At 40.1% G+C, this 19,846-nt stretch overlaps 1 protein-coding gene across 16 annotated transcripts in view; it reads right to left on the bottom strand.

The window, feature by feature from the left end:
* CD55 (CD55 molecule (Cromer blood group)) overlaps positions 1-11,680 on the bottom strand; it is a 28,156-nt gene extending 16,476 nt beyond the window's left edge. For all 16 annotated transcript variants that reach the window (XM_042257049.2, XM_042257051.2, XM_042257038.2 and 13 more), the window contains exons 1-6: positions 11,507-11,680; positions 10,609-10,791; positions 9,032-9,223; positions 7,818-7,917; positions 6,709-6,794; positions 2,477-2,665 (exon numbers count right to left, since the gene is read on the bottom strand). In XM_042257049.2, the coding sequence (XP_042112983.1) occupies positions 2,477-2,665; positions 6,709-6,794; positions 7,818-7,917; positions 9,032-9,223; positions 10,609-10,791; positions 11,507-11,606 (850 nt within the window). In that variant the 5' untranslated portion in view covers positions 11,607-11,680. The remainder of the gene's footprint in view (positions 1-2,476; positions 2,666-6,708; positions 6,795-7,817; positions 7,918-9,031; positions 9,224-10,608; positions 10,792-11,506) is intronic.
* Between the last annotated feature and the right edge of the window lie 8,166 nt (positions 11,681-19,846).

The raw sequence follows: 19,846 nt of genomic DNA, 5'->3' as shown, positions 1-19,846 counted from the left end.
ACTTTGGCAGCTTGGGGTCTAGCTCCCCAGTCTCATCTGCATTCCTAGAAATCGGCAAATGGCTCTTAGGAAAAACTGGGTCAGCATTTGAAGAATTCCAGTTTCCAGTGTGTTATCTTAGCTAACCACAACTACTGAGAGCAATGGTCGTTTATCTGGTTCAAGATGGATCTTCAGTCTAGGTGCACATCAGAATCATTTGCCTTCATTTGGAATTTTAGTTCATTCAGCCCTAGTTATTTCCCTGAGGGAACAATTTTTGCCTTTAAAATATGGTTTTAAAAAAAATCTACCCAGGTTTTGTAGTTATTATCATGCCAGCATTGGCCTGCCATGACATCCTTGAGCATTACCATAGAGTGGTAAATTCTAAATAGCTGATTATTTAATAAAATAGGGGAAATAAATATGAAGTGGATCATATGGCTACAATTTAAAATATCAAAATTTACTCATTTTAAATGAATTCAAACCATTAAATGAAATTTCCACCTTTTAACTATCACATCTTCACATCATAATAACCATTATCATTAATGGTACAGAGAATAAATATGCAATATTACTGGGACAGTAAATCGGCACAGCTTCTTTTGAAACAATATTGGTAACATCTATCAAAAGTTTAAATGCATATACCTTTGATATTGTAATTACACTGCAAGGAATTTATTGTAAAAAATGTATTTGCACAGATACAAGAAACACAATAATATTTACTGTAGAATCTTTTTTAAAATAATTTTTTAAAAACTAGAACAGATCCTAAATTCCCTTCAATAGGAGACTGGTTAAGTAAATAATATATCCATATCATTAATATGATTTTAAAAAGAAATATGTGTAAACAGTGGCTACTTTTGAGGGTAGGACTAGAAGAGACTTTTGCTTCTCAATTTTATATAATCATCAACTTTTTTTTTTTTTTGGTTTTAACATTGTGCTGTGCTTAGTCACTCAGTCATCCAACTCTCTGCGACCCCATGGACTGTAGCCCACCAAGATCCTCTATCCATGGGGATTCGCCAGACAAGAATACTGGAGTGGGTTGCTATGCCCTCCTCCACAGGATCTTCCCAATCCATGGATCAAACCTGGGTCTTCTGCATTGCAGGTGGATTCCTTACTATCTGAGCTACCAGGGAAGCCCAAGAATACTGGAGTGGGTAAGCCTATCGCTTCTCCAGGGGAACTTCCTGACCCAGGAATCAAACTGAGGTCTTCTGCATTGCAGGTGGATTCTTCACCAGCTGAGCTACCTGGGAAGCCTAGTTTTAACATTTCTTCATAATACTCACGTATACTACTTATATGAAAAATCTACTATTAATAAGCAATGCTAATAAAATTCAAGTATAATTATAAAAGTAGTTATTTGTTTGAGTTATACTGGCATTTGAATATGATACTGCTTAAATAAATGCCACCTCCTAGGAAAGTTCTAGAAATGCAAACAAGGGAGCATTGTCAATAAGAGAAAAATTCTGGAGGCAGAAAACAATACAATTCAACGGAGTCAACAGGTGGGCAAGAGTTTCTCTTTGTTGTCACACATATAAGATCATTATTTAGATCTCTCAGTTCAATCTAAGATTTCCTCTCAAATAAACCACTTTATACACTTTTTTATAAACAAGAATATATCTATACTAACTTATTGAAAGTAACATGGTAAGAAACAGCAAATATAAGCTAATTCACTAAAAACATGAGACATATGTGTGTGTGTGTGTGTGTATATATATGCATATATATATACACATATATATATATAATTATACATCTCCATCCTACTCTTGCAGTTCAAGCCATAAAGAATCCATCTGCAATGCAAGAGACACAGGAGACATCGGTTTGATCCTTGGGTCAGGACGATCCCAAGGAAATGGCAACCCACTCCAGTATTCTTGCCTAGGAAATACCATGGACAGAGGAGCCTGGTGGGCTCTAATCCATAGGGTCGCAAAGAGTCAGACATGACTGGGTATGCACACACTTGCCCTATTACACATATACATATATTCACAGAGGTCATGTGTGTATTATTTGTATTTTACCATATGGTGGCTCAGCAGTAAAAGAATCTGCCCGTAATGCAGAAGAAGTAGGGACTCAAGTGTGATTCCTGAGCTGGGAAGATCCCCTGGAGAGGCAAATGGCAATCCATTCCAGTATCCCTGCCTGGAGAATCCCATGGACAGAGGAGTCTGGCAGGCTACAGTCCATGGAGTTGCAAAGAGAAAGCCACAACTAAGCAACTAAAGAACAACAGCAACAACATATGTGCTCCACATCAGTGCTTCTTCCTTTTTGGAAGTCATAGACCCCCTCGTAGAGTCTATTGCCCAGAAAAATGCAAATATGCTTATGTACAACATTTTACATTCATTTCTCAGGGAGTCTGTACGATCTCTGAAGCCCATATACAGACCCAAGAGTAAGAATAAACAGAATTGCAACTTTGCAAACTGATTACCTCTGCATTGAGGTAGGGGGCCACTCCACTCTCCTTGGTCATCTCTTACAGTACAATAGATAGAGATCTCTCCATGTAGGGTGAAGCCTTCCATACATTTATATGTTGCAGACTGTCCGTATGCATAACTGTTCTGTTTCTCTTGAATCATTCCATGGTCAACTTTCGGTGGTTCTGGACATAAGATTTCTTTTAAAACATCATAACATATGTTAAATTAATTAAATCCCCAAGATAATTTTATAAACAAGATTAAAATATGTTAAATATTTCATTAAAGAACTAAAAATACACCATTCTTCTAAATTAAACATATCATCTCAGAGAAAGCAAGGCAGAGACTTCCATTTAAGGAGTAAAAGGACTTGAGTTTAAACCTAAGATATACCCTCCTTGGAGCAGAGAAGAGGGCTCTGCTTTTGATTCCAGGGAGAAACAATACTGAATGAAAGGAGCTGGGAATGTCAGTGGCATGCATGGGAAACAGAAATTTTGGATAAAGCAAAAGATTTTAAAAGTCAAAATTAGACTTTGATTTTCAGGATAAAATTTTTAAAGCATGTGTTGACTCTTGGCCTTTTATTTGAAGTAAATCTTACTGAGCAGGTGAATTTGTAAAACAAATACAAGCAAAGTTTTGATTGTTATATTATAAAAAGAAGCCTCTCCCTGGCAGCTGCCCTGATAAAAAAATTCAGTGGTTCCACATTCTCTAGAGACATGAACCTGTTTTTCTTGTCTTTTTTTTTTTTTTTAAGCAAGAAAGCAATGTGATCACATGAGGATGTCAAATTATATCACATCAAATACTCTTAAGTACCCAGACAATACTAGCTATTTATGAATTACTTTTAGGCCACTGATCGAAGCAGGGAACAAAAACAAGCTAATCTGATTTACACTGGGCTGAGTGGGTATTGACAACACACATTACCATCAGTTCAATCCCAACAGTTTCTGAGCATCTAATACATACTGGGCATTGTTCTATAAATAGCAGTATAACCAAGTAAGATACAGTTCCTCTGTCTTAAACTATAGTGGAAAGAGACATTCAAAGACATCATTTCCATACAAAATGGTGAGGATTATCACAGAAGCATGCACAGTAATGTGGAAAGAACGAACAGTTAGCCAGCCGGGGACTGTGGATACAGTCAGCAAAAGCTTCGAGGAGAAATTTGAGAGCAAACTCTTAAAAAATAAAATAAAAGGGGTAGGGGGCACTGAAGGGATTTCCTGTCAAAGGCAGTATCATAAGAAATGATGTGGGGACATGAAGAAGTCCGAGGTATCCAGACAACCTCAGCAATTTGTGAAGGAGGAGGGCGAGACATAAAGTGTGGAGAACTGGATAGACCATGGCTAGACTTGCAGACTATATGAAGGGGTTTAGACCTGGTATGTTGGACATGATGAGGAGATACTATCAAGTCTCTCTCAAGAAGGGAATAGACAAGTCACATTTGTGTTTCAGATGGATGACTGGGTAGAGGCTGGATAAAACACTAAAGGTGTGTGACAATGGAGGCTGGAGGCCACTGCAGTCAGCATCACTTGAGCAAGCGGAACTCCTGCCTAGCTCCCACATGGAAAGGCCATGCTCTTGCCCTCCTCTGGGTGTGCCTCTCTCTACTAGATGGGGAATCTGCAGGGCTGAGATAGTATGCTCAATGAGAGCTCCTCCCCACCCCATTCTAAATCACGCTCCAGGAACTGGTGCCCAGAACTCCCTGGGCCAACACTCCTTTCAGGGTTTCTCCTAGTCCATTTTCTTGACAATAGTCTATACTACTGATGTGTCCACCTTTAGGCCAGAATTCAATGGAGTGGGGCTAAGGGTTATAGGGGATATGATTTGGGTGTGTCGATTGAGCTATCCATTTACAGGCATCAGAGACCCCCTCACAGTGCAAGAAGGGGGCATCAACTTGAGAAGGGCTGAATCTTAGATTAGGGAGCTCCATTTATACTCTTGTTCTAGGCCCTGAAAATGTTAGGAATAGCCCTTATTGCAAAGTCTAAATGAAGGCTAGTCAACCATATTAAAAGTGTTATATAGAGAAGATAACACAGGTTTGAGAAATATATTAAGGAGATAAAGGAAAAAATATTTGGTGATTACAAGTGAAAGGTTAAGATAAAGAGAGGGGCCTGGAATGACAGACATTATATAGCAGCAACTGATTCTAAGCTAGTGTGTACTGCTGCTGCTGCTGCTAAGTCCGACTCTGTGCGACCCCATAGACGGCAGCCCACCAGGCTCCCCCGTCCCTGGGATTCTCCAGGCAAGAACACTGGAGTGGGTTGCCATTTCCTTCTCCAGCATGTATGTGGATATGGAGGTGTGGATCTAAAGAAGAAAGGAACAATGGACATATTCAGAACTTTTCCTTGGTTATACGCCAATCAGAGGTGATCCTTATTCACCTTATCAGTCACCTTATTTAGTTGACTGCAAGCAGTCAACTAAAATTACTTTTGAAAAGAAAATATTGGCAGAGAGATAGGAAAACAGGTATTTCTGACACTGAGGCTTTCTTCAGAGGTAAATAAATATCACCTCTGACTGGCGTATGACCAAGGAAAAGTTCCGAATATGCCCATTGTTCCTTCCTTCTTTAGACCCACACCTCCATGTCCACATCCACAAAGGGACATCAGTGCTACCTCATGTGTTGATAAAAGCCCAGACTGCATACTTGAGATATGCTGTGTGCTCAGTTGAGGTCAAAAACCTCGCTGCTTAAGAATTTATACTTTCCACTTGAAGTCTTTGGTGGAAAGTCTACACTAGGAGAAGTAGGGCTTTAATAGGGATAGTTGAAGACATGGGGTTGCTGAATGAAAAGGCCTCTTTCCCACAGAATACAGATGTCAGTGATTGCAGAGTTGCAGAGCCAGGTAAGAGAGTCAGAGTGGAAAATATGAACCTCAGGGTTTTTACCACAGAATTGAAGATATTAGACAGAGAGCAAGACCTGGACTAGCTGTAAGCAAACACAAAGAGAAACTGGGTTTGCAGTGCAAAAGTTCTTCTGTGCTGGAATGCATGCTTGGTGTACACATTTCTGTGAACTTTATGACAGCAGTTGCTTGTAAATATGTTGGCCTCAGCTGGGAGACTGCTTGTCCAGACTTGTGACAAGTTGTTGCCTCTGTCAGAAAAAAAGATACGGTCTAGCTCCTGCTTGCTTTCCATATTTGCTTTAGTATCAGTTACAGCATTCCTAACTGGATGATATAGGAACGGTGATGGTGGGTAGTAAGGGTGGATATTTGAAAATAATAATGAAAAAAAGGAAGAAATAGTAGATATAGGAGGTAGGGCCCAAGGTGGGTGTGGCAAGAGCAAACTCCTGGTTGGCAAGGCTTCATTTCATTTGTCTTCTTATCAGCTGACCCCACACGTTCCCTACCAGAGAGCACGGTGCTTGTTAAATTACACTACATCTACTCAAGTTTCCTGCTCTTAATAACACCACAACTTGAAATGAGCAATAATTTCAATGAGGATGAGAGAAATAAAGCCTAGTTTTTAAAACACTGCACATATCTACTCCTCTGTTTTCAGGAGACATATGTCTCTAATGCACATATATTTAACTTGATATACCCTTTTAGGAAACTAGCCTTTGTGCCCTCTTCCCTCTTGATAAGACAGAATTTTCAAGTGCAATATTTCTTCATTACGATGTATGCTTATTTCTCTAAAGATAAAAGCATATCACGTTTTAAAACATTTCAGCGTAATTAGCTCAGTTAACAATCCTTAAAGGAATCTAGTGTAAATTAACACTAGGTCTTAGAAGAATGATGGGCTTGAAATCAACAGATCTGGGTTAAGTGCCTACTTTGGCCACTTATTTTGGCATATAGGGTCAAGTCGTACAGACCTTTTAATGAATAGTATTTTAACTACCGCAAAATTAAAAATTATGAAGGAGGGGAAAAAAAATCCCAAATCTATTTTATTTGACTGTTAGAAGGAATGATAAGATAATAAATGACCAAACACAATATAAACCTTAGCTAATTTTTAATCCTTTATCCTCATGGTTAATAAATTAAGACGCATTACTAATAGAGTTATATAAACAAGGCAAATCATTCACACATTGGAAGGTGAGGGTACTACAAACATATACTGAGGGTAATTCTAAAGAGCAAAAAGCAATTTATCATTGATTATTCAGTCCTACAGCAGAGTGCTTAGATTTTTTCAGTCTTACTTTGGCATTCTGGAAATCCAGCAGACCACCCAACAGTATTTCCCATAGGAGCACAGAAACTAGAAGCTGCACCAACTAATTTGTACCTAAAATAATGAGGGAAGAAAAAAAAAAAAACTTAAGTTCCATTCACACATATTTGACTTCCCTTAAATCCTTCAGAATAGGACCTTACAATATTTGTTACACCAGAAGATAGAGACAAGACAGTAGGTGATAAAAGCTCATTTGGTAGTTTAAAGGAGAAGAAAAAAATATATCTAAAAGGGTGACATCAAAGATTTAAAAAGTGTAAGATAAGCAAAATATTTTTTTATTTGGGTAAGGCATATGTTAGAAAATATTAAAATATTTAAAAACATTTTTAAAGAATACAGATGCTTAAATCTTTTCTATTTCTGAGTTCTAAAAGATCAATACAGATTCCATAGAATACTAGAATGTACTCATATTTAAAGGGTTCAAAGTATCCCCAGATTTGTTATTAATGATCCAAATATCTGTGTTTAGTACAGGAGACAAATGATACTGGTAGCTTTATAAATAACAGGGACACACACACAGAATAAAATATCATAGTTCAATTTACAGATATTGAATGAGAAAATGAATATAAAGGTTTTAGCAGCACTTGAAACACTGATAATCCTCAATGATAATACTCCTTTCCCACACATAGAGAACTTACAAAAGATCTTAGGTCAGAATGATATTTATACACTAGGAATGATTGTTTCTAACCCTTGATATTTTATAACAGATTGTTTACATACAAAGAAAAGAAACAAATGCAAACTCATTATTTAGGTAAAGACTGGTTTCAACACTGAAAAGATTTAATTTCTCTAAGGATCATCAACTTATCACAAGTTTTTTTCCTCTACAAGTCACAGTTAAAACTTTATAATGAAATCTAGCAATTGAGAGAATTTTGGTGGTATTATAAGAAATATTCCTTTCTTGCCCCATTTTACTAACTTTAACTGCAAAGAGTTCATCACTGAGCAAAGGGTGGTTTTATTGCTTATCACAAATCTAAAAGTTTCCATCTTAAATTCTAATTTGTTTTTCCAGTTGTTAAATATAGTGTTTCATATGCTCAAACTTACCCTGTGTTACATGAAAAATAGATGGTCGCACCAAGGAGTATGTCAGTTGTTATTTTGACATGACCATTTTCTATTTCTCTAGGCTTAGGACATGATTTTTCTACGAAAGAATACAAATTGATTTTTTTTGTTAAATTATCAGGCACATCTATGCAAATTCACCATCTGAACCATTGCTATTACTTATCCAACAATTTAAACTGCACCTTCATTTTATCAGTTTCAAGAAAGCAAGGTATTAGTCCATGGGGTCACAAAGAGTCAAACACGACTGAGCGACTTTCACTTTCTTTAAAATATACACTTAAAGTCATTTTTCACTATGTTAAGTCACTTCAGTCACATCCAACTCTATGCAACCCTGTGGGCTGTGGCCTGCCAGGCTCCTCAGTCCGTGGGATTCTCCAGGTAAGAATACTGGAGTGGGCCATTTCCTTCTCCAGGGGATCTTCCCGACCCAGGGATCGAACTCATGTCTTTTAAGTCTCCTGCATTGGCAGGAGAGTTCTTTACCAACACTGCATTTCTAGGTAACCTTAAACTAAGTTTAATCTTAGGTTAAAGGCTTTTCCAGTGGTCATGTATGGATGTGAGAGTTGGACTATAAAGAAAGCTGAGCACCAAAGAATTGATGCTTTTGAACTGTGGTGTTAGAGAAGACGCTTGAGAGTCCCTTGGACTGCAAGGAGATCCAACCAGTCCATTCTAAAGGAGATCAGTCTTGGGTGTTCAATGGAAGGACTGATGTTGGAAACTCCAATACTTTGGCCACCTGATGCGAAGAGCTGACTCATTTGAAAAGACCCTGATGCTGGGAAAGATTGAGGGCAGGAGGAGAAGGGGACGACAGAGGATAAGATGGTTGGATGGCACCACCGACTCAATGCATATGGGTTTGGGTGGACTCCGGGAGTTGGTGATGGACAGGGAGGGCTGGGGTGCTGCAGTTCATGGGGTTGCAAAGGGTCAGACACGACTGAGCGACTGAACTGAAATGAACTGAAACCTTAAATGTGAAATGAGTGAGCAAAGTAATATTTCTAGCTCACAAGTATTTAGTTTGCCTAATTTAAAACAAATTGGTTCTAATGGTTCATTTAAGAAACATTCTAAATAATAATATGTACACATAGACTTCCACTATGAGTGAAGAAAGAAACATTATTTTCCCCAAACACCACATGATTAAGATTACTCTTTAAAACTATACTCACTTTTACAAAATTTATCAGGTTTGGACCACACAAAATTCTGAAGACAAGTTATGTTTCCTGAGAGAGAAGGGTCCCGTATGTAGCCCTGACGGCACTCGTATTCCACAGTGGAACCTTCTGGGAAATAATTCTGTTGGCTATAAGACTTTTTGAGAGATGCAAAAAGTAGCCTGGTTGGAACATCACAGCTACCTATAAGTATTAACAAAACAACAACAAAAAATGAGTATCACTTGATGTTATAATCTATGTCTAATTATCTGGTCCTTAGATGACTCTTTCTCTGTATTTTTTTTGTACATTTAGTATTCATATTAATGTCACTATGGCATTGATAGTGTATCAGCATATTCACATATAAATTTTCATTCCCTAATTACTAGAGCCCTGTGAAGTAGATTTGGTACACCAAAGTCACTATGTCCACAATTTAGAAAATGTAACTTATTTAAGTTGCCTGGCATAATTCTGGCATTGACTCAATTAATGCCAATTCCCTTATCCTGTCCTATGTATCATAGGGATAGATAAGAACCAGCATTTCCAGATCCCTGGGCTAGTGTCCTGGACAACAATAATAGTTAACAATGATAGCTAACATGTATTGAGTACTTGTAAATGTTTTACACATGTAAACTCATTTAATCCTCAGGACAACCTACGGAGGCAAGTATCAGACAAGCCAACGGAGCACATGAAGTATTTAAAAACTGGAAACATCCAGACAAATGCGAATTTATAGTGGCATCATATAATGTAAGGGACATTAGATCTATGATCAACAGACTCACTGGCTCTTCTGCATAGGGAGCTCCTGATCCCAAGGAAATAGTTTAACTGGGAGCTGCTTTCTCAACTGTAAAGTGTGGATAAGTCCTTAACTAACCTCAGGGAGTTCTTTGAAGAATTAGACGAAGTACTCTATGCAGAATAGTTAGAAACACTAAAGCAGGATACATGTGCAAAGACATGTGCTTCAACCTCTTGCCTTGGGATTATGGATAAATAAAAACAAAAAGTTCAAGCTGATTTCACACCTGATTTCAAAAAATACTTGTAGCAGTTTCTATGTTCACTGTAGCTTCTATCGCTCCAAGTTGTTCAAACGCAGGAATTAAATTTTTATCTTTACTTGTACATATCAAGGCTAAACTAGGGCAATGACTACAAAGATAGATTTTGAAATGGAAATTGAGAATTTTTAAAAATATCACCACAGAGTTGTACTGGGCAAGTCCTACAGAAGACTCTGTTATGTGTCTCAAGGTAACTACCAAACATAGTTATAGATAATTTACTCCCTAAACGGTACCTCTTGTTTATTTTCACTATTAATCAGTTCAAGAGTTACAGTGTTAGGAAAAAAAAAAAAAAAAAACAACCCTGTTAATGAAGAGCAGGACCTATTCCAGGAAGTAACACCATCAATTAGCTAGATTGTGAATTGCCAACAGGTATGCCCAGGTGATTAATAAAGCTAGAAAACTATCAATTACCAGTCATTCCAAAGAGGGATAAAATTAAACTTAAGAAACATTCCATTCCATAACTTTTCTAAAATGAAATGAAGAACTTACGATTACAAAATTCTGCAAGCTCTGACCATTTATTATTCTGACAGACGACTGAGTCTGCCTTGCCAGGAACTTTTACAAAGCCTTTGTTACATTTGTAGGTTACTGTTCTTTGTTCAGGAAAACTTGTAAGTCCTCCCAAAGTTGCTTGGGCATTAGGCACATCTGGAGGAAGGCTGCAGTCACCTAGGAAGGAATAAACAAAACTGAAGGAAATACCACTTTTCAATTCATAGCAACATTCTTTTCCCAAGACAAATAAGGGAGGCAGCAAAGGCTTTTGATGCCTACATAATATTTCCATCCAGCGCTGAGCTGACTCATCAAGAACTTGCCAGGCTTCCTGTCTGTCAATTAACTCAAAACTAAAAAGAAATTCCTGCCCCTCGTTATCATATACATACAGAGAGAGCTTTAGACTTTCACAGAGACACTGTTTCGAGGCACACAGTACAGACAGTCGCCCCCTTGGAACGTTACACCTGGAGGAGACGACCGCAAACTTGCAGTGCCAAGTCTGTGCACGACTGGACCCTGTGGTGGTCAACGATCTGGCTTCCCAACCTTAAGGGACGCTAAGGATCCACTCTCTTCGACCTCTCTTTGTGGCTTCTCGATGTTTGCCCCCTCTCCCCTAGAACCCTGCCAGCTGGGGTCCAGCATAGTAAACCTCCTAGTGGCAGGTGAGCAGCGAAGAGCCTCTTTCCGTTCCCAGGGATCGTGCCAGTAGGAGCGCTGACCCTTGCAGGTGGAGGATTCCGGGAACGATTAGGGATGCCCACATGGCTCACGCTCCGCCTTCCGCGGACTCCTCAGCTGTCGTGCCGAAGACCTCCACCCTTTCCACCCTGCCCGGAGGTTGAGCCCCAGGGGTGGGCTTCGGCCCCGGACCCCCACTCACCCGACGCAGCCGGAGGACGCAGGAGTAGCAGCAGCAGCTGCGGGCCCAGCCCGCCCAGGAGGCTCAGCACCGCGCGGGCGCGCGGGCGCGGGGGGCTCATGGCGCGCGGGGACGGACGCCGGGCGTGGGCCTCCGCGGTGAAGACACAGCGGGCTGGAAACCCGAGCTGAAGTCGGGGCAGCGCTCTGAAGCAATAACACTTAGATTAGCGCCCTGGGCGGGGCCGGGGCTCTGACTCGCCAAAGGACTGAGAAAGAGACGAGTGGGCGAGGGCTTTTCTCACACCAGGTGCTGGGCGGGGTAAGGGCGGTAGCCCCATCTTCACGGGCCCTTGGGATCCGAAAAAAGAGGAAAAAGAGGGGCCCGGGCAGGGAAAGCAGCTTGTCGGCGCCGGACGCTGGGACCCTTGCTTTCTCTTTGCTAGGGTGGGGCCTGCTATGAACCGCCGAGTGGAAATGTAAATATCTGCTTTCTTACGTAAATAAAATAATGAGGGGAAAGGAGGAGAGAGGAATGGTTAAGCGGCGTAGGCGTTCCTCCCCCCCGGAATGGATTAGTTTAAGTGGAAATGAAGCGCCTTTGAGTGCTGCAAAGCTGAGCGGTAGGTGCGGCGGGCTTGGAGTTTTCCCCGGGAGCTGAGAAACAGGGCAGGGACCTGGCGTCTTCAACTTGGAGGTCTGTCAAGTGGCAACAAGATGAGAGGGAAGAACCACCGCGTGCTGTCTCCTTGAACACTGTGTAATCTGAAAACAGCAAACGAGAAACCATCCGAGAAAGCAGGTCGAGAAACAGCAGGGAGTGAACAGTGTTCTTAGCATGGCTGCATGAGAATCGCTTTCATCTCCAGGGGTATTCCTTATAAACTAAGGACACCTCTTGGATTCTACTTAGGGACTGCTGTCGTGTGACTGCAAGTAGAAAGTCACCGTCCTGTGCTGTAGGCGTGTGTCGGCTGGGAGAAAGTTGTAAAAACAAAAACGGAGCGCTAGAAAGCTAAACAGTAACAGGGTGGATTTTAAGAGGAAACTGTTAGAAAAACCGTAAGTGTATGCCAGGGCTTTGCCAGGGTGGCCACAACTTAAAATGACATGGGGATGTTTTTAAAATCCAAATGTTCAAGCTACACCTGAAGTTATATTAGAATCCCTGGAGATGGAACCGGAAGGACATCAGGATTGTTTAAAGCGCTCCTCGTAATTCTACTCTGCAGCCGGAATTGAGAACCACGGAGCTATGACAGTGCTGGTCAAAAACACCAAAGGACATTGATAAAAGGGCCAGTTATTCATCCTTACTGGGAACAGCTCAGAACATATTTCCCTTCAATAGTTTAACTGAGCTGGTTAGCAGAGTCCTAGCCTGGGTTTCCTATCCCTCCAGACACTTTACCTGATTAAATGAAATCCCCAATTTGAAAATATGCCTTGGTCCTCGGACCAGCTGTGGAGTCCATGCCTCTTATCCTATGCTTTCTGATCACTCTTTATTGGTTAGTGTGAGCTTTATAAGGAGGAAAACGACAGTTTCAACAACAGTATTTTCTCTGACTCATGCTTACTGTACTGAACAGAACTCTGTGTCACCCAGTGCTAGGACCATTCCAGGAAAGGAACTATAGGCTTTCACTGAAGCCAATCAGTATTAAAACACCTTAGAGTTTAGAAGGGGAGGGGAGTGCTTTTAAAACCAGCTAATGTGATCCTCATCCTTGATATCAAAATACCTCATTTTTACTTCCATATTTGGCATAAAATCACAAAGTGTATAAGGGCTCAGAGTGTTTTAGAAGTTATACCAGATCTTCATTTATTTTTCCAAAGAGCCCCCCTTGACTTTAACTACCACTCCCTTTTGCTACACCACCATAAGCAGGTAGTATACATTCCTGCTTGAGCTCATAGAAGTGGTGTGAAAGGCAAGGTGGCATCATAAAAAATAGTTGGAGATCAAGGCCAGTTATAGAGTTGCTAGAAGACTTAACTATGAGGCTTGTTAGAACTGTTTATTAAGTGAATATAATAACTTTTTATTCAAAGAAAACATTGAAGTCTGCAAATGTAGGGAAAAAAAAAATATCTATCACCGAGCTTAACCACAGTAAATGCTCTAAGCATTTACCTTCCAAACTACTTAGTTGATAATCCATCTTTTTTTAAAGGACCTTTTAAGAGAAGTAACTGAGTGGACTCTAGTAATACTTTCAGTAACAGCACCCCCAAAATTTCAACATTTCCTCAGAATGTTGAAAAAAGAAAAAAAATTCCACTTATTCAACTTACAAAAAGATTCTATGATAAAAATCTATGCATGATTAAGAAAAATTAAATATTCAAATTTGTAATTTACCAAATTTATTGTAATTGGCCTCAATTTGTTGTGTTCCAATATAGACATTATACACCATTTTGCTATGACAACTTCTTAAAGTGGAGATAACTGTCCACATTTTATAGATGAGGAAGCAAGCTGAGAAGGTAAGCAATTTACCCAAATCTGTGCAGCTAGTAAGTGACCAGGCCAGAATCTAAATCCAGTGTGTCTCACTCCCAAACCTCTGCTTAACCTATCCTACTCTACCACACTACATTCTTTTTGTTGGAAATAATCAGCAACGTTTTCTTCTATGTGAAGGACTCTGAATTAGGCAATTTGGGGAGATGATTTGAGACCCAGCTACATCTGATGACAACAGTGGCCCTGAGCCTTCATACTTGATCCATAAAAAACCATCTGTGTATTGTCAGGGACTCAGGTACCCACTGATCAAGAAAGATCTGGGACAAAAATAGGCTCTACAGAGTTTTGCAATTCCAAGGCAATGTTTATATAATTAGGTTGAAAAACATTTAACAAAATAGAAAATACCTCTACGATTTTCTCAGAGGTTAGAAAACACGGCTTCCACCACAGTCCCAGGCACCATCCAATGACTACGTCAAAGGTTTTCAATACACTGAGGGCCACTTAGTACACAGAAGCAGACTAAGAAAGTGGTGATACTTGTGTTCCAGAATCTGTAACCTAAGAGAGAGGTTTTATGTGATAAATTCCATGAGCATGCCACAATCAATGTGCTATGAGGGTTCAGAGAAGACAGAAAGGAACATGGCTGTTGGGGCAGAGGAGGCTGACATCCTAGTGATTCAACTAAATATGACAAATGAATATCAATGTAATAGGGAAAATATGAAAATAGGTAAGAATGGTATGAGCAGAGATTTGGGGTCAGGAAAAGCACAGTTTACTCCAGAAGGAGTAAGGAGTTTCTTTTAGGGAGAGCTTGTAGAACTGAATTGGAGAAATAAAAGGTTGAAACATAGACTGGCAGTAGATTTGAGGGAACCTTAAATGCAAGGCTTTTCCACATTTAGTGCTGCTCAGAAGCACCGGAGGACTGTTGAGAATTTCAAGCAGGAAGTTGAGTGAATTTCACAGTTGTGTGTAGGATGTTGCAATGGGGTGACTGAACAAAGACTCGATTTATTACAGCTAACTGTGCAATGGTCGAGCCACTTAAGATTGGAGAACAGAAATGTCTTTAATTTTAGATTAATAAATGTATGTTGAGGAAACAATCTTGTTACTCTAAAAAACCCTTGACATGATTATTATAGCCATTTGAGTTTTTATGATTGTTCTTACCAAACATGTTTCAATGGAAGAACTTACAATTTGGTGACTCATAGATAAGGAAACAAGGGGAGGGGAAAGTGTTAAAGCTGACTCAGCGCTTTGGTGTTTGAGCCTATAGGTCCTATCTGAAAGAACTGTTTCAAAGTCAAGAGGTAATTTAGGGAAGAAATAAAAATTTGGTGCACTTGTTGAAAGTAAAATGCCTTGGCAGGGTGTCCACATGGAGTTCTGTAGCATAAGATGAAAACATAGATAAGGTTGAGCTGCAGCTTGGATGATATGTCTGAAGGCATGGTAACCAAGGGAGAGAATGTAGACAGAAACTTAAGAGGCCTGAGGTGTGAGCCTTGCCCCATCAATCCCTTGCCTCCACAATACAGTACAAATAATAAAGGGGAAGGAGGAAACAGTGGAAAGAAAAGAAGTGCCATTTCTTGGAAGCCTAAAGACAAAAAACCTTAAGCCAGATATTTATCACTCTATCTGTCAGAGAGGCAGTTGGTGTTTACAGAGGTTGTAAGTAACTGAAGTAGCTCAGTCGTGTCCAACTCTTGGCAACCCCTTGGACTGTAGCCTACCAGGCTCCTCCCTCCATGGGATTCTCCAGACAAGAATACTGGAGTGGGTTGCCATTTCCTTCTCCAGGGGATCTTCTAAGTGCCTCCAGATCACTTGGCAGTGAAGGGTGGAGCTGGGGCTTAGGACCTTAACGCCTCTGTTACATTGCTCAGCATCACCCCCTCTGCAAAACCCCCTGCTCACAAAGTCAGACCCAGTACCAAAGGACCACTACCTTTCAGTATCTTTCAGTTCCTCAATTCTAAATCAGTCTATTTCATATTTGCATTCATAACTCAGCCTAGAATTATCCCGTCAATCTTAAGTGGCCAATGAAAATCTAAACTTTTTCTGACATATTTTGTCACACAGTTGCAAACCAGAGCAGCTGTGCTGCAGAGAATAAGTGTATTCGTAAAAAGTAAATGAAAACTGAAGAGCAGACTCCTGCTTCTTTTAAGGGGAGTTTATTCTTCAGGAATTCACTAATCAAGGTGTCTGTACTACATCAAATTTAGCGCTTTTTTTTTCCCCTAAGGGCAGGTTTAGCAGCACTCCATAAAAGTGACTTACTACTATGTGATTTTTGCACTTGGCATGGTGGCATCCTGCCCTGCCTCTGGCTTCTTTGTGTGTGAGGAAAGGCTCAGAGGCCAAATGGAAGCATGGTGCTTGACTCACATGAGCAAATGTTTCTAGCCAAGCCCTGATTTTGTAAGACGACAGTGAATTTTTGCCAAAGTGGAAGTGGTGGCAGGAACCAGAAAATTGTGTAGGGGGTGTGTGTGTGTGTATGTGTATCTGTGTGTTTGAGTCTGTGTCTATATACATGTGTGTATGTGTATTAATGTGTGTGTGGCTGTGCTTCTGAATGTATGTGAATGTGTGAGTATGTGCATGTATGTGTGCGTATGTATGTTCATGTGTGTGTGGGTATATGTGTATTAGTGTATATGTGTGAGTGTGTGATGGGAAGCAACATAGCACAAAGGCTGAGTGGGAAGTTTGGGAGTCATATTGTGTTATTTCAAATACTGACTCTGTTGCTCCCTTACTTTCTATGTGGCATGGTAACCAACCACTGTTACACAAATCACTTATTTGTAACTCAAATGTGTTGCCTACCTCATAGGGTTTTGTGAAAGATAAATGAGGTAATGTATGTAAAACACTTGGTACTTCGTGTGACACACAGTAAATACTCAATGACTATTACCAACAATTGATGACAATGACAGGCATGAATGAGCACTTCGTATACCAGGACATGCCCACTTTTCGTGTAATGTATTTAAAAAAAAAATCATGACAGCGAATCTGAAAAATCTGTAAAAGAAGTATCAAGGAGATGCTAATAGTGTTGAGACCATTCCACTATTCGCCTTATGCTTTCCCTACCCAGTAGAATTTCACCATTGGCAAAATTAGGTCATTTACAAAGATTCAGATTTGTTTAACATTGTCCCCCTCCCTACTTCCCCTGTAATCCCATCTGCATTTTGTTTGCCTTGATTTATGATCTTGCAAATTAAAAAGCAAAATTACAATCTGAGCTCATTAGAATTGCACAAGGATGAGGAGAGAAAAAAGAAATGTGTACTTAAGGATCCCATCACACATGCTACTCTTAGTTTGAGTAACCTAACTTAGTTTGGCTAACCTCACTGCTTAGCCATCATGGCAATGCCACAAGCAAATGACTACTGTAAATGATGCCGTTTGGCTTATGTAAATCACACCCCCATAAAGTTGATAAAAAATGAGATCAGAGTTTTCAGCTCTGGAGTTGGTGGGCTTTAGTAACAAAGAACCAAAAAAGTCATTATATCAAGAACAACACAATCAAATGTGTTGTTGTTTAGTCTCAAAGTGTGTCTGGCTCTTTTGTGACTCCATGCACTCTAGCCTGCCAGGCTCCTCTGTCCACAGGATTTCCCAGGCCAGAATACTGGAGTGGGTTGCCATTTTCTTCTCCACAGGATCTTGTTGACCCAGGGATCAAACCTGAGTCTCCTGCATTGCAAGCAGTTCTTTACTGCTCAGCCACCATCGAAGTCCTACAGTCAAAAGTATCATTTTCCTTTTTGCCCCCTTATCTAATAGATCAGATTTAATTAAGTAGTGTTAACCTTACTTGTGCTATAATTTCAGCCTGTGTAGTAATCTTAGCCTATAAGGAACAATAGTAGTGACCTTTGCTGACTTCCAAAAAAACTATGTTTTATATATGTGAGAAAACTGACATGACAGAAATTTATAAGCATGTTGGATAAACTTTTTGATTTGGATAGTATAACCCTGGTTGTTTACTATATTCTGAGAGGCACATGGTCAAATCAGAGGGCTGATTATTACCAGTACATCCATAGGAACTTCCAAGTGTGACTTCCCATTAAGTGAAAACCTAGGAGATTCCATCATCCATACAATTTTGACCCCAACTTATTCTCACTGCTCCATCTGAGGACCTAGTAATGTTTTCTCAGAGTTAGTGAGGAGGATTTCTGGCTGTCCTCCAATGACCTATCCTGTGAGTTCCCACTAAATCTTGTGCTAGCATGTGTGGAAGTAATTCAGATGCTCTGGATTGTTCATCACCGATATCTCAGTTAGTCTTCCATCCACTCCTTGACATAAGTGTTATGATCCTCCCCTAAGTGAATTTCAAGGATTACCTAACCAGCACAAAGTTACACAAAAGTGATGACCAGATTTTGCACTTGATCCATCAAATGTACTAAAGATTTTGCACGTGATCCATCACACCACTCACATGTCACAATATACAGTCTTGCAAAATGAAACAACTGCAGACACCACAGAGTGCTGTATATTTGGTGTGCTCACTCTAAACACGCTGTTTTCACTCTTAAGTGTCAATGGGTTATGAACTGGCTCAGATATCACTTTTCCATAAACTTTACTATTTCCATGAACTCAGGGTTTTTAAACAACAATCGGATGAATTGGCCAGTCCATTCTAAAGGGGATCAGTCCTGCGTGTTCTTTAGAAGGAGTGGTGCTAAAGCTGAAACCCAGTACTTTGGCCACCTCATGCAAAGAGTTGACTCATTGGAAAAGACTCTGATGCTGGGAGGGATTGAGGGCAGGAGGAAAAGGGGGCGACAGAGGATGAGATGGCTGGATGGCATCACTGACTCAAAGGATGTGAGTTTGAGTGAACTCCAAGAGTTGCTGATGGACTGGGAGGCCTGGCATGCTGCAATTCATGGGGTCGCAAAGAGTTGGACACAACTGAGTGACTGAACTGAACTGAGGATGAATTGGGGGATAATTGTACCCATACTTAAAAGAATGTACTGTGTCCTTCTTCCCAGCTAACTTAACAAATACATATCAGTTCAGTTCAGTCGTTCATGTCCAACTCTTTGCAACCCCATGGACTGCAGCACGCCAGGCTTCCCTGTCCATCACCAACTCCCAGAGCTTGCTCAAACTCATGTCCATCGAGTCGGTGATGCCATCCAATCATCTCATCCTCTGTTGTCCCCTTCTCCTCCTGCCTTCAATCTGTCCCAGCATCAGGGTCTTTTCCAGTGAGTCTGTTCTTTGCCTCATGTGGCCAAAGTATTGGAGTTTCAGCTTCAGCATGTCCTTCCAAGGAATATCCAAGGCTGATTTCCTTTAGGATGGACTGGTTGGAACTCCTTGCAGTCCAAGGGACCCTCAAATACATATAAATAAATGTAAATGCAATATAATAACACACAAATATAGACCTAAGCAGAGTGTGTTTCTGCAGTTAATTATCAAACCCTAGTTGTGCCTCCGTGGATGTTTTCTACATGCTATTTCCCATGTGTCTTTATCAGTTGTCCTTCAGGGGCAGCAGTGTGGTTAAAACAAACGGTCATTTTGTTGTCTCACTAAGGTTTTGCAGTTTAACTGTTTCATCCCTGACTAAATAGAAATTATGTTTAAACTGGCTGCTCTTTTCATACTCTCCTGTTTTTTTCCAAAAAGCTTTATCTGGAATACTAGTCTATGGACACAGTTCACAATTCAGAAGAGACTAAGTAAAAGGATACTACACTTATGTAAAAAGAAATTTTTTTAGAAAGTGTTTAAATATCCAACTATATTTGGTTAAATATATTTTAGTATGTATACCTACATTACTGAATGTTA

The sequence above is a fragment of the Ovis aries genome, chromosome 12 (genome assembly GCF_016772045.2).
Source record: "Ovis aries strain OAR_USU_Benz2616 breed Rambouillet chromosome 12, ARS-UI_Ramb_v3.0, whole genome shotgun sequence".
NCBI lineage: Eukaryota > Metazoa > Chordata > Mammalia > Artiodactyla > Bovidae > Ovis > Ovis aries.
The sequence above is the reverse complement of the archived record's forward strand: the minus strand, read 5'-3'. Positions and strand labels throughout refer to the sequence as shown.